The sequence below is a fragment of the Hyla sarda genome, chromosome 9, assembly GCF_029499605.1.
Source record: "Hyla sarda isolate aHylSar1 chromosome 9, aHylSar1.hap1, whole genome shotgun sequence".
Taxonomy (NCBI): Eukaryota; Metazoa; Chordata; class Amphibia; order Anura; family Hylidae; genus Hyla; species Hyla sarda.
This window is the reverse complement of record NC_079197.1, coordinates 136,100,506-136,127,930: the sequence shown is the minus strand read 5'-3', so window position 1 is coordinate 136,127,930 and position 27,425 is coordinate 136,100,506. Positions and strand designations below refer to the sequence as shown.

The 27,425-nt window shown below is 44.1% G+C and overlaps 2 protein-coding genes across 8 annotated transcripts in view; one reads left to right on the top strand and one right to left on the bottom strand.

Annotated features, from left to right (window-relative positions):
* Window positions 1-2,664, bottom strand: part of EHD2 (EH domain containing 2) — an 83,536-nt gene extending 80,872 nt beyond the window's left edge. Inside the window, exon 1 of the mRNA XM_056539950.1 lies at window positions 2,576-2,664. The gene's annotated coding sequence lies outside the window, so the exon portion shown is untranslated. The remainder of the gene's footprint in view (window positions 1-2,575) is intronic.
* LOC130291309 (calpain-1 catalytic subunit-like) overlaps window positions 1-27,425 on the top strand; it is a 48,764-nt gene that overhangs the window by 3,901 nt on the left and 17,438 nt on the right. For 3 of the 7 annotated variants that reach the window (XM_056539946.1, XM_056539944.1, XM_056539947.1), the window contains exons 2-12: window positions 16,341-16,410; window positions 16,970-17,088; window positions 18,150-18,283; window positions 20,243-20,411; window positions 21,351-21,434; window positions 21,694-21,779; window positions 21,876-21,950; window positions 22,431-22,591; window positions 24,360-24,511; window positions 26,737-26,945; window positions 27,061-27,103. In XM_056539946.1, the coding sequence (XP_056395921.1) occupies window positions 16,377-16,410; window positions 16,970-17,088; window positions 18,150-18,283; window positions 20,243-20,411; window positions 21,351-21,434; window positions 21,694-21,779; window positions 21,876-21,950; window positions 22,431-22,591; window positions 24,360-24,511; window positions 26,737-26,945; window positions 27,061-27,103 (1,266 nt within the window). In that variant the 5' untranslated portion in view covers window positions 16,341-16,376. Of the gene's footprint in view, window positions 1-3,030; window positions 3,914-6,466; window positions 6,488-6,720; window positions 6,745-12,358; window positions 12,586-16,340; window positions 16,411-16,969; window positions 17,089-18,149; window positions 18,284-20,242; window positions 20,412-21,350; window positions 21,435-21,693; window positions 21,780-21,875; window positions 21,951-22,430; window positions 22,592-24,359; window positions 24,512-26,736; window positions 26,946-27,060; window positions 27,104-27,425 lie in introns of those variants that run through there. The other 4 variants (XM_056539942.1, XM_056539943.1, XM_056539949.1 and 1 more) reach the window with 4 other exon arrangements.

The following is a 27,425-nucleotide window of genomic DNA, read 5'->3' as shown; positions in this document are numbered from 1 at the left end:
CCCAGCATGCTTGGGCAGTCTGGGCATGCTGGGAGTTGTAGTTTTGCAACAGCTGGAGGTCCACAGTTTGTAGACCACTGTATAATGGTCTCCAATCTGTGGTCTTCCAGATGTTACAGAACTACAACTCCCAGCATGCCCAGAAAGCAAAAGGCTGTCTGGGCATGCTGGGAGTTGCAGTTTTGAAACTCCCAGAGGCAGCAGTGAGATTGCTTTACGGCGATCTCACTGCTGCCAATGAAGAAACCACCCTGCTGCTGCAAACTCACCGCCGGGACGCACCACCGCCGGGACCGCCTGGAGGACGCTGCTCGCACCGGGACTGCTCATGACACCGCATGGCCGGGTAAGTGACGCCGGGGGACGGGTAAGGGACACTTAGCAGAGCGGTGTATGTCCCGATCCCCGTGATCCGGACTCACACACTGCGCTGCTATCAGCTAGTCAGATTTGACTAGCTGATAGCAGTGATCGCTGGGGGGGGGGGGGATGAAACCCCCCGTGGTCACATGGTAAGATGGCTGGATATCAGTGATAGCCACCATCTTATTGGGCGCTGGGGGAAAGGATAACAGAAAGCAGTAAATTTTAAAAATAAAAGGAGAATGATCTACAGTGTTAAGTGGATTACAAAGCTATTTTAATGTGACGGATCTTGTTCAGTGATAAGTTATCAAACATTTCCTATGTAAATGTATTAAATTGTTGGATCATAAAATAACAATATACATGTCATCTAATGAATAACTGAACTGGAAACAAATATTCTATATGCAAATGAATTTAAAAGTGCTTTGGAATAACCAAGGAGTAAAAATATAAAGCAAACCAAATGAGGAATTGAGATAGGAAAGTAAAAACATTCTGGTGGTTCCTTAGTAGAACTTTCCTTCAGAAATAGAAAGGATTGCTACGTGCAGTTAAAGATGGCTTATATTTACGGGGAAAAAGACGCACTTGCGTCAACATTTTTGGTGCAAAGGAAAAGTACGCAGGTAATAAATCCATCTGTACTATATATGCAGCTCCAAGGTACCCTGTTTCGGCCACATCTGGAGGACATGCTCTACCAAAACGTGTGCAAAAAAATTCGCAAAAAAAAGGGCTTGCGCAAAATTTTGCGCCAAAAAATACACACAAAACAGGGGTAAAATCTTTGATACATGTCCCCCAATGTGCCCACTCCATGCACTTTCTATGGGAGAGTCGAAGATACACAAGTACAGTGCTCGTGTATCTCTGGCTCTCCCATAGAGATGCATGGAGGGCGAGTGTCGACCAATGCTCCATGTGGTGGTCGACACTGCTCTGTGCATGGAGCAGTGGTGGTTCTATGTATAAGAAGAGCTGGGGAGCCAGTAGTTGAAACACCCCCATCCCCCCCCCCCCCCCCCCCCCCACGATCAGACACTTATGCCTTATCCTGTGTATAGGGGATAAGAGTTGGCCACCAGAGTTCCCTATTAAGCATGGTGATGGCCAAAAGAGCTAACATCTAATGAGACAGATGTGTTTCATGCTTCTTTTGCATTTTAGACGTGTTTGCAAGTAGGTATCCAACAAGAAATCACCAATGAGGCATGAAACTTAACTTTTACTTATTAATCAATAAAATAATGTACCAAATGTAAAAAATATTATGATTAAACACCAATAGAGTGGGACAGGGGAAAGGGTACAGGTGAATATTTTGCCCCCTGGTCTAAGGGGCTCATCAGGGATAAGAGGAGACCACAATAGTATACAGTAAATAGTGCTCATCACAAATACCGTATGGTGATCAGCGACTTGAACAGACTAGTTCCCAACATATAATCATAGAGATAAGAACTAAGAATGATATAGTTGAGCAGGTCAATAGGTGTCCGTCAGAAATTAGACTTAGTCAGGCAGTCTGTGTCAGCCTGAGGTCAATTTTCAGTCAGACAAAACAGGCAGGATATACAGTAACACATAATAATGTCACTAATGTTAATGACACCACATAGAGGTAGGTGGACATTTACAGAAATACAATATACATTGGGTCACAAAGCAAGCGATTTGATCCATAGACAGGCAAAGGAAAGGAAATTTCAATGGGGTAATGCCAGATGATCAGATAAAACCCTATAGGTTACATCCATGGGGTATGTAGATAAACTTAGTGTAACAGACCACAGACTCCTATAGCATTGTGCCTGGAGATAAACAGGCAGTAAGTGTCAGGTATCAGGACCATAGCGATTCCAGCACCTGATAGTAGGGGAAAGGTAGCATATGTGGTAGCTTGGGGGGTGCAGGGTGAATAGGGAGTAGCTGTGCAGTGATGAAAGGGTGTAGCATTAACCCTTAACTGTTGTGACGCCAGGGTACAGGTTCCTCTTCATATATATATATATATATATATATATATATACACATATATATATATATATATACAGAGGACTGGACTTTAGGCTCCTCACAGGTTGGTTGGGACTTTGTAGGGAATAAGCTTTGAGGCTTTGCTTTACGCTGTTCCACTGAATTTAGGGGTTTGATTTCGGTTCAGTAGTCACGTAGAATTAGCTGAATTGGAGTTAGGTAGGCTCACGGTTATCAAGAAGTTGATGAGATAGGCTTCAGGCCTGATTAGTCTTGTAGATTTGCCCAGAGCTCCGCTCGCTGTCATATCCCGGGGGAAAGAGCTGTTGCTTGCTTAGCAACCAGGATCCAAGAGAGATTATTGAGTAACAGCGCCCTTATATCTGAAGGGGCAGGCTCCAAGCTTATTGGTTCCCCAAACCTGTCAGTCCTATTACAAAGGATTGTGGTACATCACATGACTCAATCACATGACCTAAGGTCCTTAACTTTAGCATAACACATTTACTATAGATCACATGACCTAAGGTCCTGTAAGTAACCTTTATATTATCAAATATATACAATAAAATACATTTTATGAGGTTACTGAGGGTTATCCCACTAAGAGAATCCTAACAGCACAGAGGAACTCTGACTATGGGGACTTAACGACACAAGGTACAGGACCATGTCCAGTACCGATACACCGCACATACCATTCCGATGCGGGGAGTGATCCTGCCTTAGCCAACACTCTGGACACACACACTTGGCACGACTGACCTCAGCAGGAAGCAAGAGAGAGAAGCTCCAAGAGAGAGAAGCTCCACCCAGGACTTATATTGGGGAGACTAGCAGGGAGCCCATAGGTCACTCTTGAGATCACCTGGTCACTGGTACCTCCTGGGTAACAATCACATGACATGACTCTTAAAGATACAACACAATTTATAATACAGTACACTGCAGAACATATGTACAGGGGGAAACAGGTGCAAGGGGCCCTGGGGACACTGAAGGAGGCTGCCTGACAGGACAGCAAGGGTACGGGCAACATCTCCCGTACTGGGCCACCCCATTTCCATTTTCCTTGTTGTCACAGGATTTGCAGTCACCAGGCGTTAGGTATTCGTAGTTTTTTGTTCTGTGCCCAGGAGTTTTTGCTCCGTCATTTACATATCAGATCTTCTACTGACAATTGTAATTGTGAAAGGCAGGGTACTGTACATTGTACACAGCAGGTAGGAGGCTTATCTCTATTATGCTCTTTGTCACCTGACCCCTCCTCCTCCTCTGGGACACATATACACCTGCAGCAGCTATTCTGGTGGCTTCAGTGCTCACCATGGCCTCCACACCTACACCTATCACTGTGCGTCTGGTGTACGATGAAAGGCTATCACTGGGCAAGAGGATTGTTGACCCCTACCTTGGACAAGACTACTTGAAGTTGCTTCAGGAGTGTTTGCAGAAAAATCTTCTTTTCGAGGACCCACAATTTCCTGCTGGTCCTACATCTTTGGGGTACAACCAGTTAGGACCATGGTCCCCGGAGACCAGAGGCATCCAGTGGAAAAGACCACAGGTATGGAGCCAGGATAGGGAATATGGGTATATTCACACACTGCAGATTTCATTTAACTTTACTTGGAAATTCAAATTACGGAGTAATTCTGCAGCAAATTTGCAACAAATCAGCAGCGTGTGAACATACCCTCAGACTGATGCACATCGTTTAGAAGTAATACAAATAATCTTAAATTCTAAATCTTTTGTTCAGTTTTCACTGTGTTTCTATAGGTTGGTAATTTTTTTTACTTATAGCTCTCTCTCTCTGTATATATATATATATATTCACTTGCTTCAGTGTTACAGCTATGTTCACACGTCAGAATTTCAGTGTGGAATTCCACTGAAGAATTCTGCCAGAAATTCTGCCAAGATGTACTGCCCATTGATTTTATTGAGATTCCGCAGTCAGACATCGGTATTTCAGCGGTGGATATTCCGCTGCAGAAATTCAGCTTTCAGCAAAAATATAAAACCAGTCTTATATGTAGAGAAATTTCACAGCAGAATAACACTGAAGTCTATGGAGCTTAAATGTTGGCAGAATTCTGAGAATACAGAAATTTCGGTGGAATTCCGCAATTCCTCAATTCCATTCAACAAGCTTTGCTGAATGCAATTTGAGCAGGATAGCAGAATTTCCGCTGGGTGAACATAGCCTTAGATGTATTTCTGCAAAATCTGGGTGACAGCAATTATGATTACCATTACAAGTCCCATAAGAGGGTCTTTTGAGGGGCCAGAGTGGCAAGAATGACTCTGAGAGGCTGGAAAAGCTGGGTGGCTGAACCAGTGGGAGCTGTAACGACGTCCATATTGGTTTTCACCAATCTGTCCCGGAAATATCTCTAACTAACTCATTAAATTATTGATTAATCATTGATTTTTACTTGCTTGGCAATGGTTCCTTCCTCTTAGTAAAACCCATTTTCAAATACCCTATTAGGGAATGCAGCATATACAGATAGGGGCCCCTGTTCAGAACCTCAGTCAATGAGTCAATGCAGAAGGACATGGCACATTCTTGGATTGCACAACTAGCCCATTCATTTTTAATGGGCACCTTGTAATACCTCTTTTCTCCTGTGGTGGTGCTGCAGGAAAATCGAACAATTGCTTCAGAGCTGATCGATAAGACCTTTGATCAGCTCATAGTTGGGAGACCCCACTAACAAAATAGGTTTGTCTAATTTGTCCCTTTAAAGAGGCACTGTCATTGTGAACATTTTTTTTATATTTTCTAGTACTACTGATAAATGTATATTTAAAAAAGTCATCTGATTTAAAAAATTTTTACATTTTACTAAAAAAATCAAAAATGAAAATAGTCACCACTAGGGGTCATCTGTGTTTATGCAGACAGAGTAGTCTGTATTTTGCAGCATACTGGATACCGGCCATAAAGTGTGTTGGTATCCAGTATAGGAGATCACCATTGCACCACTACAGCCTTCAGCTGTTCCTAAACTACAACTCTCATGATGGGAGTTGTAGTTTTACAGCAGCTTGGGGTACAATCTTTGTAAAACTTTATGTTAGAGCTGTGTATTCTCCAGCTGTGTACCTCCAGCACTTGCAAATCTACAGACAAAGGATGTGTGGGCATGCTGGGAGTTATAGTTTGCGGCTAATTAGCAGTACCATTTTTGGCGCAAATGACCACAATCGCTGTAAAAATTGCATACTTTACTACAATTATGCAAATTATGCATAATAGTAAAGAAGTAAAGTGCACTGTTTTTACAGTGAAAACTGAATGACCCACATAGTGACAGCTATGTTGATTAGCATCCAGCTTTACTAGGAACAGATAGAAAATGTATGCAAATGTATGCAAAACCACTGTGCAGTGATTTGCAGACTGCCAGGCTGCTCCCAGACTCAGAGCAGATGTGTCATCCACAGTGAGGGAGAGATATGGACACGCCCCCTCCAGAAGGCAGAAGACAAAGCAAGTGAGCAACATATAAATGCCATTTGTTAGGGATATATAGGTCCTAGACACATAAAAATGATATGTACATGATCGAGATTAGGATTAGGTACTGAGTAACATCACTTTTTTTTTTTTGCACTATGACAGGTACGCTTTAAGTTACCACATAGAAGTACTAGTGTATGTTTAAAGTCATGGGGGAGATTTATCAAAACCTGTCCAGAGGAAAAGTTGCCCAGTTGCCCATAGCAACCAATCAGATGGCTTCTTTAATTTTTAACAAGCCCTCTACAAAATGAAAGAAGCGATCTGATTGGTTGCTATGGGCAACTGGGAAACTTTTCCTTTGCACAGGTTATGATAAATCTCCCCGCCATTGTTTTTGAAGAGGAAATCGTTGCAGGATAATTCAGGACCACTACTATGTGTGCGAATACACCAGTGTTCCCCAACCGGTGTGCCTCCAGCTGTTGCAAAACTACAACTCCCAGCATGCCCAGACAGCCAAAGGCTGTCTGGGCATGCTGGGAGTTGTAGTTTTGCAACAGCTGGAGGCATAGCGTTTAGGAAACACTGGAATACACCATTATGGACGTTACCTACCGATTGATAACAATGGACTGAAACGAACAGAACACTATGTACAATATGGCGGTAGTATTATATCACAGGCTATATGGATAGAAGGAACTGTATGGCGCTATCTTGTTCTACCCTGTGTCATCTCGATCCTCCTCTTTTCTTATCTCTGTTTATTCTGATCCTAGTCCAGACTATTAACATTGCTTTTTCCCAGCACAGATGGCTTCCCCCATACAGTCACCAGTCTGCAAACATGCAATGTGACTGTATGCGTCTTATCTATTCTATAGTCCTTTCGTGCATAGCTATCAGTCCTTTATTTGTATAAGGTAAATTTACATTAATGTACAGGTAAATATATTACAGCCTATATCTAGTGACTGGTTGGATTCTCACAGTGTGACTAATATGGGTATATACTCCACATATCCTGTATTACTGACATAGGAGTCAAAACTGAAAGCACCGTGTTTGTTTGCTGAAGGCTGTGCTCACAGGCTGCGGCTAATTAGCAGTACCGTTTTTGGCGCAAATGACCACAATCGCTGTAAAAATTGCACACTTTCCTACAATTATGCAAATTATGCTAATAGTAGTAAAGTGCACAGATTGCGGTCGTTTACGGTAACAAAAAAAAAAAATCACATGTAGACATTAGGTGCAGTAACGCTTATTAGCTGCAGTGTGCGAACACAGCCTAACCCTTCCTTCCTCTCTTTTTGATAATCCTATTTAGGCTTAGTTTCTACTTTTTTGTCCTGCGTTTTTTGGGTTGAAAAAAAAAACCGCCTGAAAAAACGTCCTGCGTCTGGCGTTTTTTCTGGCGCTTTTTTCATTTGTGTGGAAATTGCATTTTTGCCACCTTTGGCGTTTATGGTTGCAGTAGGATGCAGTAGTGATGGAAAAAAATTTATTTAATGAAATATAAATTTTTTATAACTACATTTTCATAAATTTTTAATAAAGTGTGTGTTTAACTTTTTTTCTCTCAATTTTTTTACATTTTTTAGGTAGTACTACTACTCCCAGCATGGAACAGACTGTTCCATGATGGGAGTAGTAGTACCTGTACTAATAGACATATCACCCCGGGTGTCAGTCTGACACCCAATGTGATCGTCCATTATATAGCAGAGATAGAGCGGCTCTATACAGCGCTCACATCTCTGCACTATACTCCGGCCAGTGATGTGAATAGAACATCATTCATTTTCCGCCCAGAGTGGTGATTGGCCGGATGGTTGCAACCAATCACAGCTCTCAGAGGGAAATTTGAATGAGTGAGTGGCCAGAGTACAGAGCAGAGATGCGAGCGCTGTATACAGCCGCTCCATCTCTGCTATAGACAGGACGATTGCAGCGGGTGTCAGTAGTGCCACCCGCTGTGATCTGTTCTTACCTGCAGGTACTACTACTCCCAACATGGAGCACACTCTGCTCCATGCTGGGAGCTGTAGTATCTACATTAATAAACAGATCGCAGCCAGTGTAACTTCTAACACCTGTTGCAATCTGTCTATTCACGCAGGTACTACATCTCCCAGCATTGAGCAGAGTTGGCTCCATGTTGGGAGTAGCAGTACCTGCAGTTGAGGAAAGATCACAGCAGATGTCACCCGACACCCGCTGTGATCCTCCTGTATAATGTATGGATGCGGCGGCCGCTCTTCTATGGTCCCCTGCACGGCCGTATATATACAGATATTTCCTGCAGAGAGTTGTGATTGGCTGGAACCATCTGGCCAATCACAACTCTCGAAAAAAAAATGTTATCAGAGTTTTTTTTATCTCAGAATTTTTTACGACTCTCAACGCACTTTTTGATCAAAACGTGTCCCCCCCATCCACCACGTGGAGGTGGCCGTTTTCGGATGGGTCCCTAACATACATTATGAGTCTAACACAACTCTCACCTCTGCTGTGCATATAGCCTCTTGTCTGGGTGATATGCTAGATCCATTATCAATTTAAAGTCCCTCCTGGGAAAAGGGGGAGGGGTGCATGGCTAGAGAGGGTGCCATTCCCTCAAAGTAGCATACAACAAAAAACACAAATAGCCAGCACAACTACATGATATACGAGTGCACGCTGCTGTGGCAAATACAAAGTATACAAAAATTCTGAGATAAAAAAAACTATAATGTGCCGCTGCAATCTTTGTGTTTGTATACTCTGTATTTGCCACAGCAGCATGCACTTGTATATCATGTAGTTGTGCTGGCTATTTGTGTTTTTTGTTGTATGCTACTTTGAGGGAATGGCACCCCCCCCCCCCCTTTTCCCAGGAGGGGCTTTAAATTGATAATGGATCTAGCATAACACCCAGACAAGAGGCTATATGCACAGCAGAGGTGAGAGTTGTGTTAGACTCATAATGTATGTTAGGGACCCATCCGAAAACGGCCACCTCCACGTGGTGGATGGGGGGGGGGACACGTTTTGATCAAAAAGTGCGCTGACAGCCTTAAAAAAATTCTGAGATAAAAAAAACTCTGATAATTTTTTTTTTCGAGAGTTGTGATTGGCCAGATGGTTCCAGCCAATCACAACTCTCTGTGGGAAATATGAGTATGTGTATATATACGGCCGTGCAGGGGACCATAGAAGAGCGGCTGGCTGCATCTATATATTATACAGAAGGATCACAATAGGCGATCTGTCTATTAGTACAGGTTCATACTTCTCCCATCATGGAACAGTGTGTTCCATGCTGGGAGTAGTAGTACTACCTAAAAAAAAAAAAATTTTAAAAATAAAGAAAAAAAAGTGAAACACACACACACTACATTTTTATTATTGTCGGCTACATTTTTAGGTCCCCGCCCGCCCACATAAATTGATCCCTGTTTAAAAATTTATAAAAAATGTTGTAATAAAAAAGATACATTTTGTTAGATATAATTTTTTCCTTCACTACTGTATCTTTTTTTTTTTTTTTTTTTTTTTTTAATGGTACCCTACGAAATTTTATTTAAAAAAAAAAAAAAAAGGTATCTCCATCACTTTTTTGGATCGCTAAAGTCCAAAAAAGAATAAAAAACGCCTGAAAAAACGCCAAAGTTAAAACCCACTTTTTTCACTCCCATAGACTTCTATGGGAGAAAAACGCCACGATTTTGCCAAAAAAAATCACCAGTGGCTCAACATGCAGCGATTTTGGAAAACTGCCAAGGAGCTGAAAAATGCAAAAAAAAAGAGTGAAAAAAAACACCAAAAAGGATTTTTTTTAAAAAGCCAAAGTGAAAACGGCAAGTGGAATAAGAATTTAGCGATTTCTCTTTGATTTACAGCTCACATCTGGCTACAGCGTTTTTTGGCCGAAAAAACGCCATGCAGCAGAATTGTTGGCTTTTAAAAAAAAAAAACAAGTAGAAACTTAGCCTTAGAGTAGCCAAATCCCCTCCACTCATTGTCCCTGCTCTACCCTTTGTTATATCATATTACAACACCTTTTCCTGTTCTACAGTACATTATTGTCTGTTTATGTATATTGCAATGTTGATAGAGACAAGAAAGAAAAGAAAAAAAACATAAATATATACCGTATATACACGAGTATAAGCCGAGTTTTTCAGCACGATTTTTCGTGCTGAAAACACCCCCCTCGGCTTATACTCGAGTGAACTCCCCCACCCGCAGTGGTCTTCAACCTGCGGACTTCCACAGGTTTCAAAACTACAACTCCCAGCAAGCCAGGGCAGCCATCGGCTGTCCGGGCTTGCTGGGAGTTGTAGTTTTGAAACCTCCGGAGGTCCGCAGGTTGAAGACCACTGCGGCCTTCAACATCATCCAGCCCCCTCTCACCCCCTTTAGTTCTGAGTACTCACCTCCGCTCGGCGCTGGTCCGGTCCTGCAGGGCTGTCCGGTGAGGAGGTGGTCCGGTGAGGAGGTGGTCCGGGCTGCTATCTTCACCGGGGAGGCCTCTTCTAAGCGCTTCGGGCCCGGCCTCAGAATAGTCACGTTGCCTTGACAACGACGCAGATGCGTTGTTGTCAAGGCAACGGCTCTATTCCGGGCCGGAAGCGCGGAGAAGAGGCGCCCCCGGTGAAGATAGCAGCCCGGACCACCTCCTCACCGGACCACCTCCTTACCGGACAGCCCTGCAGGACCGGACCAGCGCCGAGCGGAGGTGAGTACTCAGAACTAAAGGGGGTGAGAGGGGGCTGGATGATGTTGAAGGCCGCAGTGGTCTTCAACCTGCGGACCTCCGGAGGTTTCAAAACTACAACTCCCAGCAAGCCCGGACAGCCGATGGCTGCCCGGGCTTGCTGGGAGTTGTAGTTTTGAAACCTCTGGAGGTCCGCATGTTGAAGGCCGCAGTGGTCTTCAACCTGCGGACCTCCGGAGGTTTCAAAACTACAACTCCCAGCAAGCCCGGACAGCCGATGGCTGCCCGGGCTTGCTGGGAGTTGTAGTTTTGAAACCTCTGGAGGTCCGCAGGTTGAAGACCACTGAGGGCGAATGATGAGAAGAGGATGATGAAGGGGGGGGGGTGTGGGGATGATGAAGGGGGGTGGGGATGATGAAGGGGGGGTGTGTGGGATGATTACAAGGGGATGATGAAGGGGGGATGTGTGGGATGATAAGGGGATGTGTGGGATGATGACAAGGGGATGATGAAGGGGGGATGTGTGGGATGATAAGGGGATGTGTGGGATGATGACAAGTGGATGATGAAGGGGGGATGTGTGGGATGATGACAAGGGGATGATGAGGATGTTAATGACGGGTCTGGATGATGACAGGGGGGGATGAGGTATTTCCCACCCTAGGCTTATACTCGAGTCAATAACTTTTCCTGGGATTTTGGGTTGAAATTAGGGGTCTCGGCTTATACTCGGGTCGGCTTATACTCGAGTATATACGGTATATATATTATACGGTATATATATACGGTATATATATTATGACTGATAAAATATGTCTGTACGGCTAGGATTCCACTCAGGTTTTTTTCTGGCAGTTTTTGGATATCTGCTACTGCAGTTTTTGAGCCAAAACCAGAAGTGTATTTAAAAGGAATAGGACATATAAAGGAAGGACTTACACTTCTCCTCCCTTATGGATCCACTTCTGGCTTTGGCTCAGACACTGCAGTGGAATTTTAGCCTTACAGACATATTAGATCAGTCATATTCCAAAAAACACCACAGAAAAATCTGTGTGGAAACCTAACCTAAAGGTACATGCAGACGAGCAGATCTACAGTGTGTTATATGCTGTGGATCTCCTGCCAAAGGACCCCTCCAGGATGCCTCAGATGTGCCTGCTCGGAGCTGCAATACACCGCTACGAGCAGACACACTGCTGCGATGTGCAAATTGCCTCACATGCGCAGTGTACTCCCTGAGCAAGGCTGAGAGCAGCCGCGATGTGCCAGTATAGTTTGCATGCGCATGCCGACTTGCACATCACAGTGTGTCTGCTCATAGCGGTGTACTGCAGCTCCAAGCAGGCACATCTGAGGAACATCTGTAGGGGTCCTTCGGCGATGGATCAGCAGGGTAAAATTTGCTGTGGATCCGCTCATCTGAACATATCCTAAGGCTAGTTCGGGAGCAGAGAGCAGTTTGGCTTCACCTGCATTCATTACATAATTTATATAGGGGCTTCTATCATCAATGCAGGTAAGGGTTCTTTACAGTAAAGGTGTCTATACTCTCTCCATAGCTGTCAGCAAATCCATGGCTGGTTTTGGCTAAAAATACTGCCCAAAATAAAGAACAAATACTGACCAAAATACTATGGGGGAGATTTATCAAAACCTGTCCAGAGAAAAAGTTGCCCAGTTGCCCATAGCAACCAATCAGATCGCTTCTTTTATTTTAACAAGGCCTCTGCAAAATGAAGGAAGCGATCTGATTGGTTGCTATGGGCAACTGGGCAACTTTTTCCTCTGGACAGGTGTTGATAAATCTCCCTCTATGTGTAAATTCAGCCTTGAAATCAATGGGGCTGCAGTGGAATGTTTGAGCAGAATATTCCCACAAAAATCCGCATGGAAATTCTGCTGTGTGAACATGGCCTAACCGTTAATTGAGTGGTGGTCATGCAGGCGCACAATTGCCATATTCACACAGAAACTCAGGGTCCACTGCCCTGGTGGGGTTTCAGATGCAGGCCCCATATTGTCCGAAATATATTTGTTCTATTGCAGTCTGTACAATCAGGTAATACCTCTATAATCTAACATAGTGTGAACATGTGATAATATAATGTGGCGGCATGCGGTTTTTGCAGACAATATTGGACACAGTTCAGACTAGGGGAGGACTTGTGGCATAAGGAGCACACCCGTATCCTGTTCGTGACGCCAAAAGTTGTGATGGCGGGGTGTCTGGTGCAGGGAAGATGTTGTTACCCTAGGGGCAGATGGCATTAACCCCTTGTATTCGTGGCGCCAGGGCGTGGTTTAGCCTGTAACCACACAAAGGTATACCGCTGGATCCTGGGCTAGGCACGGGGGGCAATAAAGACTCTGACGCCAAGTTACGGACAATGGTAGCTTTACTGAGGATAGACAGATGGTAAAGTCTATACAGTTCAGCCAGGACCCAAGGAGGTGACCAGTGACATAGAGACCTTAAGGGCTTGCTGGGACTTGTAGTAGGACTGGACAATTGAATGCAGACCACACTGACTTGACAGATGACAGGGACTGACTTGACTCATAAAGCTGTGACTTTATCTTACGTGACTTGATGGCGGCTGCAGGACTGGACTCTGAGGCCTCCAACACTCTGGACACACACACTAGACAAGACTGCACTGGACCTCAGCAGAAGAGAGAGAAGCTCCACCCAGGGCTTATATGGGGGAGACTAGCAGGGAGCCCATAGGTCACTCTTGGGGTCACCTGGTCACTGGTACCTCCTGGGTAACAATCACATGACATATCACATGGTATAACTCTTAAAGCAACATTACATTTTATAACACTTTACATGGTAAAAAATATTTACAATAGGGAAACAAGTGCAGGGGTCCTAGGGGACACTGAAGGAGGCTGCCTGACAGGACAGCAGGAGCACCGGGTGACACCTCCCGTACTGGGCCACCACAGTTACATGAGTCATTTTCCTTTCAAAAATATAATAGAAGTGAGCACTAAGCTGTAGATTTACTGGTGTGTTAGTTATAGCTGGACCTGTTTAGCAGTAGCAGCTGCACATTCTATAGCTCGATTCTAACCTCTAGAAATATTGTTCTATCAGTGGTGTTTGCTCTACTCTTTATACACAGTATAAGCCAACTTTTAAAGCTGCGGATGGTTTCATAAGGACTATGCACTAACTACTATGAAGGCAATGGAGTCATGTGACAAGGCACAAAACCATGTAAACACCAGTGTTATAAAGGCCACACATACAAATCAGCACAGATTATACTGTATGGATCTCCCCCTATATGTGGAGTTGGGGTGTAATGCAGGGTAGACGCAGGGCAGATGTTATGGCCCCAGGGGCAGATGGTATTAACCCCTTTTTTGTCGTGACGCCAGGGTGTGGTTAAGCCTTAGCCACCCTAAGGTAATACTGCTGATCCTGGGTTAGGCAGGGGCAATGAAGACACCAACGCCAGATTAAGGATAATGGCAGCTTTACTGAGGCAATGTAGGTGATATCGTCTTTGCAGTACAGCCAAATATCCCAGGTAGGTGACCAGTGACACAGGGGGACCTCACAGGCTTGCTGGGACTTGCTGTAGTTAGACTGACTTTAGTGCAGGCCACGGTGACTACAGATGGACTTGACGGAGATGGTGACTGACAATAAGATGACTTGACTTACTGATGACCGACTTGTGGCTGACGGACTTTAGGCTTGAGGCCTCCAATGCTCTGGACGCAGACACTGGAACAACTTGACTGCACTGGACCTCAGCAGAAGTAGCAATGTGCTAAGAGAGAGATTGCAGCCCCTCCCCTGGTTATATAGGGGGGTTGTGCAAGGAGCCCATAGGTCACTTGGGGGGGTCACCTGGTCACTGGAGCCCTCTGGGTAACAATCATGTGGTACAAACATTAAAGCAACAGTACACTAAATGAGGAAAACCTATCTACAAAATTGGAGTATGCTGCAGGGGAGCCCTGGGGACATGCAGGGACTGTACCTGACAGGGCAGGAGGACAGTACAGGGCCACATCATCCCGTACTGGGACATCACATATACAATACATAGAAATACATTATGGGCTGTAGACAGCAATATGAAACTTCTATTAAATGGGTAATCCTCAAATGATAACTCACCCCCTATCCACAGGATCAGTGGGGGTCCGACTGCTGGCACTCCCACCAATCACACAGAGGTCCCTTGTTTTACAACTAAGTGGAACAGCGGCCAGTGTGTTGCTGCCCCATTCCTTCACTAGGGGACTGCTGAAGATAGCCAAGGGACAACCCCTTTATAAGGGTATGTGCACATGGCGGAATATCCGCCCAGAAAATTTCGGAATATACAGGGGCTAGGACTGCTGAGAAATGCACCATCTCCATAGATGGCGGTGCATTTCCAAGTGGATTCAGCCAAAAGAATCTGGCAGTGTCAGAAATTCTGCTGTGTGCACAGTGCAGCAGAATCCAATTGAAAGTAATAGTATTCTGCTGCAACAAACGGGATTTCCGAGAATTTTCCCGGGGGGATTTCTGTGTGAACATACCCTAAAGGGATCTATATGATGTCTTGTCACAACTAAACTAGGGGGTGCAATTGCACCAAATAGGTCACCTCCCAAGTTCCAGGCATTGTGTTACAGAAACTGATCGGAGATCCGAATTTTGAACCAAGAAAGACACAATAATAACAGATTGTCCAAGATAGCACAATGGCCCATTTACTTAAACTGTATTATTTATGCTTTTTTAACACAAATTTTTGAGCTTGCACTTTTCTTTATGCCAGTGTTTTCCAAACAGTGTGCCTCCAGCTGTTGCAAAACTACAACTTCCAGCATGCCCGGACAGCCAAAGGCTGTCCGGGCATGCTAGGAGTTGTAGTTTTGCAACAGCTGGAGGCACACTGTTTGGAAAACACTGCTTTATATCACTTTAAAATGCTCCAAATGGATCCTATTTTGCGGCATATATGATGATGAGTTTGACACTTTTTCGTCTTTCGGATTTCCATGCCCCCCATTGAGTGAAGTGAGATTGTGCAAAAATGTCACAAACAGTAAATACATCTAAAAACCCACAACACGCAGATGATGACCATTTTGCTACACCCCTTTTAGCAGAAGTCACGCCCTTTATCAGATGCGACAAAAAAAGTGTTAAGGAAACAGTATTTCTGCGCAGAGTAGTAACTATAGTGAGTGCAGAGGTAGTAGTCGCATCAGGGGCGCTGATACCTAAAGGCGCGTTCACACTACGGATTCTCCGCTCGCTGAATTCCGCGAGCGGAGATTCTGCCTGGCGGCCGCAGCCGATGATGCTTCGGTGCTAGGGACGCGGGGCACTGAGCCGGGACCATTGACGGCTATGCAGTGCTCGCGGAATCCGCGCAAGGAATGAACATGTTCTTTCTTTGCGCGGAACAATTTCAGCAGCGGAAATTCCGCAGTGTGAACGGGTATAGCGGAGACCCATTCACACTAAAGTTAAGTTCACATCGCGGGCATTCCGTCGTGTGAACGCACCCTTACAGGGAACCAAGGCACCTCCGCCCCATTGGGGAAGATTTATCAAAACCTGTCCAGAGGAAAAGTTGCCCATAGCAACCAATCAGATCGCTTCTTTCATTTTAGACAAGGCCTCCGAAAAATGAAAGAAGCGATCTGATTGGTTGCTATGGGCAACTGGGCAACTTTTCCTCTACACTAGTTTTGATAAATCCCCCCCATAGAGCCTTGTTACAGATTTCGCAAGTTACGCCTCTGATTCTGCCTTAATATTTCGTGACGCTCTGATCTTCTTTGTTCTAGGAGATTGTCCAGTTCCCCCAGTTCATCAGTGATGACATGAAATGGACAGACATCCGCCAAGGACAGCTGGGTGAGTGCGGTATTAGAAGGTGCGGCCGGAATGTGCACGACAAAATCACCAAATCAATATATATATAACTGCTGGGTACTGTGTGGCCCATTTATATATATATATATATATATATATATATATATATATATATATATATATATATATACACAAATAGCAGGCCTTTTTACATGGGACTACGTTCCGGCCCAAAGACCTAAAATAGATACGTGAGCAATCATAAGCAGTAAACAGTACACATACGTGTAACACAATATAGTACACTAGGCAGTATATATACACTACATGTGGCTCTCCAGCTACAGTAACTGCTGCAACTGCTATTACAATGCTGGGAGTTGTAGTTTTACAACAGCTGGAGGTTGGGGGACACCATACTTGGGGGTGAAGGGACCTATACAACCAATCAGATCACTGCCCAAGCCCCTAGACAAGATGACAACTATAACCTGATTAGTCAGAGACAAGATACATAGTAAATGATAAATCTACCCACTACAGTGTATACACAGTCATATTTATAGGGAGTCATATTTATTGCTTATATTTCTTATTTCAGGTAACTGCTGGTTTCTTGCTGCGGCTGCCTCGTTAACACTTTACCCCCTTCTAATGGAGCGTGTGGTTCCTCCTCAGCAAAGGTTTCAGAGTGATTATGCTGGAATATTCCATTTTCAGGTGATTTGATAGGGGGAATTGATTGTCTGAAATTGTCGGTGCCATGTAATACTTAAAAAAAAGTTGCGCCATCGAGACTCAACGGAACAACTTACGTTCTACTAGTGATGTACAAGTAAAACATTAGTGTAGCCTTATAGTCATATAGATATAGATATAGTAATTGATTGCTACATTATTGTTGACTGGCTGTAAGCGGGACCCCATCAGGTAAGGACAAATGGTACTGTAATCAAGGGCCCAGATAGACCTGTCCAAAAAACTGTCTCAAATAAGTCTATTGGCTGCCAGACACTTCAGAGTCCTGGCATTATTGAATGGGCTCCATTGAGTAGGCTTGTCAATTTCACAGGCCCCAGTTAAAGAGAGTGTCATAAGGATCACCCCAATTCATGTGCCCTATTAGGGTATATGGATGTTATATAGGAAGGCCCCTTGCTTGGGAGCCTCTATAAGAACCAGCATGGAGAACGCCTATTCTTTTGGACTTAAACTGTCTTTGTATGACATGGTTGACCATTTATCTGAATAGCCACCATGTAATACTACATCCCAGTAGCCACTGTGGGGGTTGCCTGCATTGAATGAAACCCTTAGGGTCTATTCATAAAGCAGAATTTCCGCACATCCACACGAATTCCGCTACCACATTTTTTTGGGTGGTTTATGGCTTGTGCAGATTTTGTGCGGAATGCTCATGCGTACATTCAGGAGTGTGAATGGGAGTTCAGAATCTCATAGGAGTCTATGGGCTTTAATTTGAGGTGGAATCCGCATGCGGAAATTCTGCCATGTGAATAGACCCTTTAACTTTTCTTACCAGAAAACCAGTGGATATATTGTTTGGACCTGAAAGAGTGCAACATGACTGCTAAGTGTACACTGTATATACCCTAAATCTAAACATAATCTATGGTGCGGTGTTTAGATGTGTTGTTAAGATGGTTCCTCTCTGGCTCAGATTATAGGGTGATCTCTGGACATTATTATTGGGTGATGGGACAGGGTTAATTGTCATCTACTGTGTATGTTACGATAATCCAGCTCCTTTTGCCTTTCAGTTCTGGCAGTATGGCCAATGGGTTGATGTTGTAGTCGATGACCGTTTGCCTACAAGGAACGGAGAGCTGGTGTTTGTCCATTCTGCTCAGAAGAGTGAGTTCTGGCCGGCCCTGTTGGAAAAGGCTTATGCCAAGTGAGTCACAACATCACATTACCAAACGCTCTATCAGTGTTTGCAGATCCATCATGATATAAACAGAGAACAGCAGCCAATCCATATATACTTAAAGGGCAGCTCCATTTCTTTTTATAACTTTGCAACAACATTGCTCTTGGTGTAAAATCCACTGTATTACCTGACGGTCGTCTTGGGTTGGCTGCAATTACTGACCCTTTCCCCTTATGGTTCTTTATGAACCAGATTTATAAAAAAATTTGCCCATAGCAACCAATCACAGCTCAGCTTGTATTCCTCGAATGGCTCTGGTAAAATAAAAGCTGAACTATGATTGGTTTCTGTGGGCATACGTTCAGCCAAATCTCCTTGGTAAAGCCCATTGTCATTGGGACTTTTATTTTTTGAAGCTTATTTCCGCAGTGCAAAATAAGAGGTGATTCCTGTGTGTGAGGGGGGAGGGGTTGGGGGGTGTTAAAGGAGTAGTCCAGTGGTGACTCAGTGGTGAGCAACTTATCCCCTATCCTAAGGATAGGGGATAAGTTGCAGATCGCGGGGGGTCTGACAGCTGGGGCCCCCTGTGATCTCCTGTACGGAGCCCCGACAGCCTGCGGGAAGGGGGAGTGTCGACCTCCGCACGAGGCGGCGGCCGACACGCCCCCTCAATACAACTCTATGGCAGAGCCTCTGCCATAGAGATGTATTGAGGGGGCGTGTCGGCCGCTGCTTCGTGCGGGGGTCGACACCCGTTGTCTGGGCCGAGAGCCGGGGCCCCATACAGGGAGATCGCAGGGGGCCCCAGCGGTCGGACCCCCCCCCCCCCCCCCCCCCCCCCGCGATCTCAAACTTATCCCCTAGGATAGGGGGTAAGTTTTTCACCACTGGACTACCCCTTTAACGTAAAAAATACCTGAGGATATTCCTAATTGATTTTCCTCATCATGCACTGATAGATACTTTCTATTCTATCTGTGATGATAAGGAGGATGCAGCTGGAAAGTGATCTGTACAGCATTACAGTAAAAGGAGACATATATCATCCTCCCCCCCCCCAGTCATCATCCCGACTCCCACTGTCATCATCCAGATCCCCCTTGCCCCCCTGTCATCATCCAGACCCCCCTCTCTTGTTCTCTACTCACCTCCCCAGTTGTAGCTCTGTCGGTCCTTCCCTAGCAGCCGTTGAACGTCGATGTAGAGACCGTCGGACTTCCAGTGGGGGGGGGGGGGGGGAGCGGGTTTGGGCAATCCATCTTGACCGAGAGTCCCTCTTCTCCGCTGCGGGCTGGCCCCGGAGTAGTGACGCTGCATTGACGCACTGACATCCCTGCACGACGGCGTCAATGCAGCGTCACTAGTCCAGGGCTGGAGCGGAGAAGAGGGACTCCTGGTCCAGATGGACGGTCCGGACCGGCTCACCCTCCCCACTGGAAGTCTGATGGTCCCTGCAGCATAGATGGACGGCCCAGCCCATCCCCTTGCCACCCCCACCGGTATGCCTGCGATTTTTATTTTTCCCCATCACTCGAGTATAAGCCGAGAGGGTCGTTTTCAGCACGAAAAAATGGTGCTGAAAAACTCGGCTTATACTCGAGTATATATGGTACTAAAAATTAAATAAAATATTTGAAGAATAAAAAATAAAAAGTTTCCCATCAAGAAATTAAAATTGGAGGAGGGTTATAAAAACAAAGCACTTTCACTTATTCAAATTAGGTGGTGATACATAAATAGATTTTCATAAGGTGGAAAAAAAAAAGGAAAATAAAGTATATAGTACATAGGAGTATGGGATAGTTGGGCCCTGTTGGAGTGAGGGTTGAGGGGAAATGGGTCTGTCCTTAATAATGATTTTATAATAAAAAAAATGTAAAAACCTCATAACTAACATGAAATGTGTGTTAAATCAACTATAAAAAAGTAAAACGAATTTGAAAAAAAGGACCTATTGCTGTTTGCATTGCTGTTTGCTCCTAGGTTGAATGGCTCCTATGAGGCTCTGAATGGCGGCTGGCTCAATGAAGCCTTTGTGGATTTCACCGGAGGGTTGGACGAGAGTGTGGACCTCAAAGCTGCTCCGCAAGGTCTATTCCAGATGATCCAGAAGGCTGTAGAGAAGAGGTCACTGATGGGAGCCGCCATCAATGTAAGAAAACAGACATGGTGGAAGGGTTATACTGGGAGTGTTGGGCAGTACAGAGTCTAAAAGGAGGAATTCGGGAGACATACGTGAATAGTTGTTCACCTTTGAGTTTCTGAAGTCAGAGGGACACAAAATTGATCTCAATGCCCTGTCCAGTGGTGATTTTTCACCCTTTAGTAGCGTGGCTTTGGTTTCTCTTTTTCCTTAGAACCTCTGTCGAAAAAAACCCACAAAAAACCATGTATAAATAAATATTGTTTTTTTTATGACGTGAAGAGTTTTGAATATGACCCCCCCCCCCCCCCCCACACACACTGTTTTGAGACAAAAAGGGAAACAAACAAAAAAATAATGCATCATGGAGGGGAAAAAGAGGGGACAAATATTTGTGTTGTTCTTTTTCATTTCTGGTCCCAATCCCCCCCCCCCCCCCCAAAAAAAAAATGTTTTTGAGTCTACAGACATTTCAGTTCTTTCTTTCTGCCGAATCCGCTCTGAACTACATCGCCATCTATGGACATGGTCAATCTCCGCGCTGTTTGCAAATGTCGACTGTAAATTTTCAACAAAAAATTTTTGCTGTGTGAACATAATCTAACAATGCTTTTACAGCCTCTACTGCCCCTAGAGGGTAGGATGACCTCAACACGTGAACCATTTTTTTTATTATGCAAGACATTTTTACACCCTCAGAATTCCAGAGTCGCTCACCCCCCCCCCCCCCCCCCCCTCATTATTTAGGTAAATTGTGCGTGCCTGGACAGTGAGACTGTGTTCGCAGCAGTTCCATAGTTTTTTGTGGAAATTAGGATTCTGGACTCTGGAAAGTCATTGATGTCTATGAAAATATTGCATATCCGGCCGGTCCTAAATTAGTTATTAGTTAGACTCACAGGAGTGTATTATAGTGATATGATAAAATAATATATATATTTTTTTTAGATTTCAAACCAGTCCGAAAGTGAAATGAGAACCCCAGAAGGACTTGTGAAAGGTCATGCCTATTCCATTATAGGTGTCGCGGAGGTAAAGACATACCCTGTATTGTATTATATTATTTTCATTTTTTACCATTAGGTTCTTCTCTTCAAATTCTTTATATCAGTGTTTCCTAACCAGGGTGCCCCCAGCTGTTGCAAAACTACAACTCCCAGCATGCCCGGACAGCCGTTGGCTGTCCGGGCATGCTGGGAGTTGTAGTTTTGCAACAGCTGGAGGCACCCTGGTTGGGAAACACTGCTGTATATAATTAACAATTTTGGCCTATTTTGTCGTAACAATCTAGGTAGAATATAATGGGCGCAGAATCCCGTTACTCAGGTTGCGGAATCCATGGGGGGAAGTGGAGTGGAACGGACGTTGGAGTGATAAGTGAGTGTACATGACAATTCACATCGAAACGTGAAAAGAGCCTAATGCGTACATATTAACCATCTAAACTGCCTTCTGGTATGTTTTTGCTTCTAGCTCCACTCAGTGGTTACTATTGAACAATGCAACTAGACAGGAACTCCAAGTAAAATGCGATGACGGTGAATTCTGGTGAGACATCGACCTCTGACAAATAAAGTGGTGGAAAAAAATAAATTAAAAAAAATCAACCGGTGAAAGAAAGTTAAACAGATTAGTAAATTACTTCTATTTAAAAATCTTAATCCTTCCATTACTTATCAGCTGCTGTATGCTCCAGAGGAAGCTGTGTAGTTCTTTCCAGTCTCACTGCTGCCACCTCTATGCGGGTCAGTAACTGTCCAGAGTAGGAGCAAATCCCCATAGCAAACCTCTCCTGCTCTGGACAATTCCAAATACAAACAGAGGTGTCAGCAGAGAGCACTGAGGTCAGACTGGAAAGAACTACACAACTTCCTCTGGAGCGTACAGCAGCTGATAAGTACTGGAAGGATTAAGATTTTTTTTAAATAGAAGTCATATACAAATTTTTTCCCTCCGGAGTGCCCCTTTAACCTTGTGCGGTTTCTTGTTGCTGTGCTGCCCCCTGACTCTCTACATATCCTCATACAGGATGCAGATGGATGACTTCATGCGCTACTTTGATACTTTGGAAATTTGCAGTCTGACACCAGACTTAGCCTGTTGTGACTATGCCCATCCATGGAATGGCAACTCTTTTGAAGGAAAATGGGTGAGGGGGCACAATGCTGGAGGATGCCGCAACTACAAAGGTGAGGAATTGTGTTTTAGGTTCATTGTCAAAATACTTTAAATGTTCTTTGTTTTTACATTCTAGAAGCTGTCAGGGCATGATGGGAGTTGTAGTGTTACCACCACTAGAGAGCCCTGATTCATATCTCATATGTATTTATACAATTCTGCTGCATCATCATGAAAGGAGCGTTTTTACTTATTGTGAGGAATCGCTTGACTTGGCTCCTGTTTCCATTATCTAAAGCTAAAAGTTATGTCCGCAAAGCGCCATTATATTTGTAGTATAGAAGGCAAGAATTTTTATTTTATTTTTAGCAAAAACTGGGATGAATCCAAAAAAGAGAAAGTAGGTATAGGCTGCGTACTGTGTATTCTCACACAGTATTGTACTGTACTCTCTCATACACAGTATTCTTGTGACCCATAAAACAACCGTAAAATGGCGTTTTATACTATGGAGTTCTGTTGAACCCAATAGTAAAACAGCCATTAATTCACACAGAAACACACTCATTTTACGCCTGTGTCATTTTAAAGTTTATTTGTGCCCAGTACTTCCAGTTACCGTATATACTCGAGTATAAGCCGACCCGAATATAAGCCGAGGCCCCTAATTTCACCCCAAAAACCCAAGAAACGTTATTGACTCAACTATAAGCCTAGGGTGGGAAATACATCATCCCCCCCCCCTGTCATCATCCAGACCCCCATCATTAACACCATGTCATCATCCCCCCCCCTTCATCATCACCGCCTGTCATCATCCCCCCCTTCATCATTACCGTCATCATCCCCCCCTTCATCATCACCACCTGTCATCATCCCACCCCCCCTTCATCATCACCGCCTGTCATCATCCCCCCCTTCATCACCACCGCCTGTCAATCCAGTGGTCTTCAACCTGCGGACATCTGGAGGTCCGCAGGTTGAAGACCACTGCCCGGGCCTTCGTCATCATCCAGACCCCCCCCCCCCCCCCACATTGCGTTTTCAACTCACCTCCCCTCGGTGGGAAGGAAGGGTGAGCTGGTCTGGGCCATCTATGCTGCAGGGACCATCCGGTGGGGAGGGTTAGTCGTTCCAGGCTGTCCATCTTCACCAGGCCTGCCCCGGACTAGTGACATTGCCTTGACGACGACACACAGGGACGCGCATGAACGGCAGGAGACCAAACTCAGGAAGTGCTGTCTGGCCATAGGCAGTGAATAGCACTCGCTCTCTGCCTGTGTATGAAACAGGGAGTGTTATTCACTGCCTATGGCCAGACAGCACTTCCTGAGTTTGGTCTCCTGCCAGTCCAGCAGGAGACCAAAGTCTGTGCAGACAGAATGCAGTCTGCACCAGAAGGGAGACCCCTAGTGGACAGATTTATAAGACCATGAAAGTTACATAAAAATACTTTTTTTTTTTTTTTTACGGGAAGTAAATTACAAATCTTATTTATTTCACCTGCTGTATCATATGCCAAAAAGGTCTTTTAATGACAGTGCCCCTTTAATTTACATGTGAATGAGCCCTAATTCTGTGTGTATACGGGTCAGCTACCTCAGTTCAGTGTACAGTATATTCACTGCTGTACTGGCTGGATCAGATAGTCCCAATGCAACATATAGAATCCCGGAGCTGCATGAGATGAGGATGAGTGCTATATACTTTGCTGTATTCCATTAGCTCTGGAGACCATTGGTCAGATTATGTTGTATGGGGCCGTATGTATCATGGAAGGTATATATCTTTCAGGGAGTTCCTGCTCTTATGCCCTTTACATTTCTCTACAAATAATAGGCACATTCTGGACCAATCCTCAGTTCCTGGTAACGGTGGAATCAGACGAGAAGCATCCATGTACCCTGCTGGCCTCTCTTCTTCAGAAGGACAGACGGAAGGAGAGAGCCATGGGGAGAGACTTCCTGGTTATTGGTTTTGAGATCTATAAGGTGCAGTGTTGTCACATTATCACATTTTACTGTTACTGGGGTCAGGGAGGGTAAATTCTTCTTTTATTTACCCCAGTGAAGATGGACATGAGCAGAACATGGTCCCCTTGATCTCCGAGCTGCCACTTTGACAAGTGCCGGGAAATAGTTATGGGGCACCCTCTTCATGTGTAACCTAACCTTCTATCACGTACAGGGTCTTCTGCATGTTTTTGCTTCATACTTTCTGCAGCTGATTTTGCCACCCATTGAAGTTAACGGGCAGCAAAATCAGCTGCAGAAAATCAGATCATATACGTGTGATCCTACCCTAAAGGGGTATTCCAGGATTTATTTTCTTCAGCCTTTGTGCCCAGGATGCCAAGTTACAATACTGAGTAATCTACTTCTTTACCTCCTTTTTCATACCCGGCACCCACACCCAGAAGTGAAGCAATTTAAAAAAAAAGTTATTTTACTGTTGTCTCTGACCTTTCCCAGCATTCCATGTGGCCAGAGACAATATGTCATAAGTCACATGGTCTCCAGCAGGCGTGGCGATGCTGCAGTGGGTGGTTAATAGCACTTTACTGAAGTAATACTCTCCACCCACTGAAGCATAGCCACACACCCCAGTAGACTATGTCACTTATGATACATCATCTCTAGCCACATGGAATGTTGGGAAAGAATATGAAAATCGGACAACATTGCGCACAGAGGTAATAGAAGCGTATTACACAGTATTACAACTTAGCATCATGGGCTCAAAGGCCAAAAAAAAACCATCCTGGAATACCCCTTTAATAAACTGTACAGGAATTGTGAGACCGGAGCATCAGTCGTCGGCCTCTCTTTTTGTATTCAGTATTATGTCTTACTCTCTTCTGTAACTTAATATACAAATCTAATGTCACTGTATTATTTTGCAGGTGCCAGAACAGGTAAATAAAAGTCCTTTCCTAAGATGTCCAATTCTTTACGTCTTCTGTACCAGCGCATGCACCCTGTTACTGTCTGCGTATGCAGTGTTTGACCCCCGCTAATTATTCCGTGATTTACATAATAAATATACTGTATAGAGTTGTGTGTATATTTAGTCCCTGATTGATTTCTACTCTTTTAGGGGGAGATTTATCAAAACCTGTGCAGAGGAAGAGTGGTGCAGTTGCCCATAGCAACCAATCAGATTGCTTCTTTCATTTTCCACAGGCCTCTTTAGAGGCCTGTGGAAAATGAAAGAAGCGATCTGATTGGTTGCTATGGGCAACTGCACCACTCTTCCTCTGCACAGGTTTTGATAAATCTCCCCCTTAGTGTGCATTTTGCACTTTAATGTGATGTTTTATTGGACTTGGACATCTCTTCCTGTCCTCTTTCTCTTCTTGTTTATTTTCACAGTTACTTCCACATACAATGTCTCCCCCCCCCTATGTACTTACATTTGTTATATCAACTCATGTAATCACATATGTTTTGCGTTCATTGTACGTCTTTTACTTTTCTATGTTATAATGTAAAATTACTAAAATAATTATAAAAATATAAAAAATATCCCTATTAGGGCTGGTTCACATCTTCACTATAGCAGAATGGCACAAAATAAGTTTAAACGATACCTAAACGTATGCTGCGGTAAACCCATAGTCTGCCATTGTGCCAACATATTCAAAAGAATGTAACATTTAGCTAGGTTATGCCCCCTGTACGATTGTCCACAAGTTTTGTGGCATAGAAAAGGTCTGCATGTACCGCAACAAAATAATATACAGTATGTAAGTACACATACAAGTATATTAGTGAGGAATGGTGTGGTCTATGTTTGTATACATTTAAAACGTATACGTTTTTTTTGTGGGTTTTACAGTTTTTACATACTTTTTTTTTTTTATACATTTAAAACATTTTATTGGAAGTTTACTGCAAAAGAGGTATATAAAACATGGAGCCAAATTGGTTATTCCCCATACAAGTCATCAGAGCCTGAAAAACGTCGTCTATGTATCCCATTCTGTAAAAACAAAACAAACAAACAAAAAAAAAGCAAAAAATAAATAAAAATACGTTATTGGTATACCAAAAACATATGAGTGTGGCACAGATGTGAACTTACCCTAATTTTATGCAATATGATCTTCCCCGTTGTCATGCAGCATGTCATCAATCGGTGTGCAAGGTGATGGCTGTACCCAATGTATATACTGTGACAGTGTATTTTCTGACAGCTCTCATTTTGTTTTGTTTAGTTTGATGACATGAGCCTAGTGTCCCAGAGAGCCACAGTGGTCTCCAGCCTGATCCCTATGGCTCTTACACCATATATAGCCAAGCGTGATGTCACCGGCCGCTATGAACTGCCCCCCGGACAATATCTGATCATCCCTACAACCTATATGCCCCAGGAGGAGTCTTCCTTTACTTTAAGGGTCTTCACAGAGACACAACACCAACTCAAGTGAGAAAAAGCCCCCACTACACGGTTACTCCTGACAGTCTCTTTCCATCAATAATCAGTTACTTGTCTGTGCATCAGTTTGCTAATATTTATTTCTGTATGTATTCCTTCTCAGGGAGATTGACTGCAAAGTTAAAGCAGAAGCAAAAGTGTTCCAGGTACGTTGTTCGAGAATTCTACAAGGTTAGAGGCAGCACCTATGGCAGTGTTTCCCAAGCAGGGCGCCTCCAGCTGTTTCAAAACTACAACTCCCAGCATGCACGGACAGCCGTTGGCTGTCCGGGCATGCTGGGAGTTGTAGTTTTGCAACAGCTGGAGGCACCCTGCTTGGGAAACACTGACCTATAGAGTAGGGGTCTTTCTCAACTACACCCACGATCTTGCGCTGTCAGGATACAATCGTCTTTTGGCAAAAAAAAAAAAAAAAAGTTACTATTTTCTATAAACATCTGTGTAAAGATTGTATATAAGGCTTCCTGT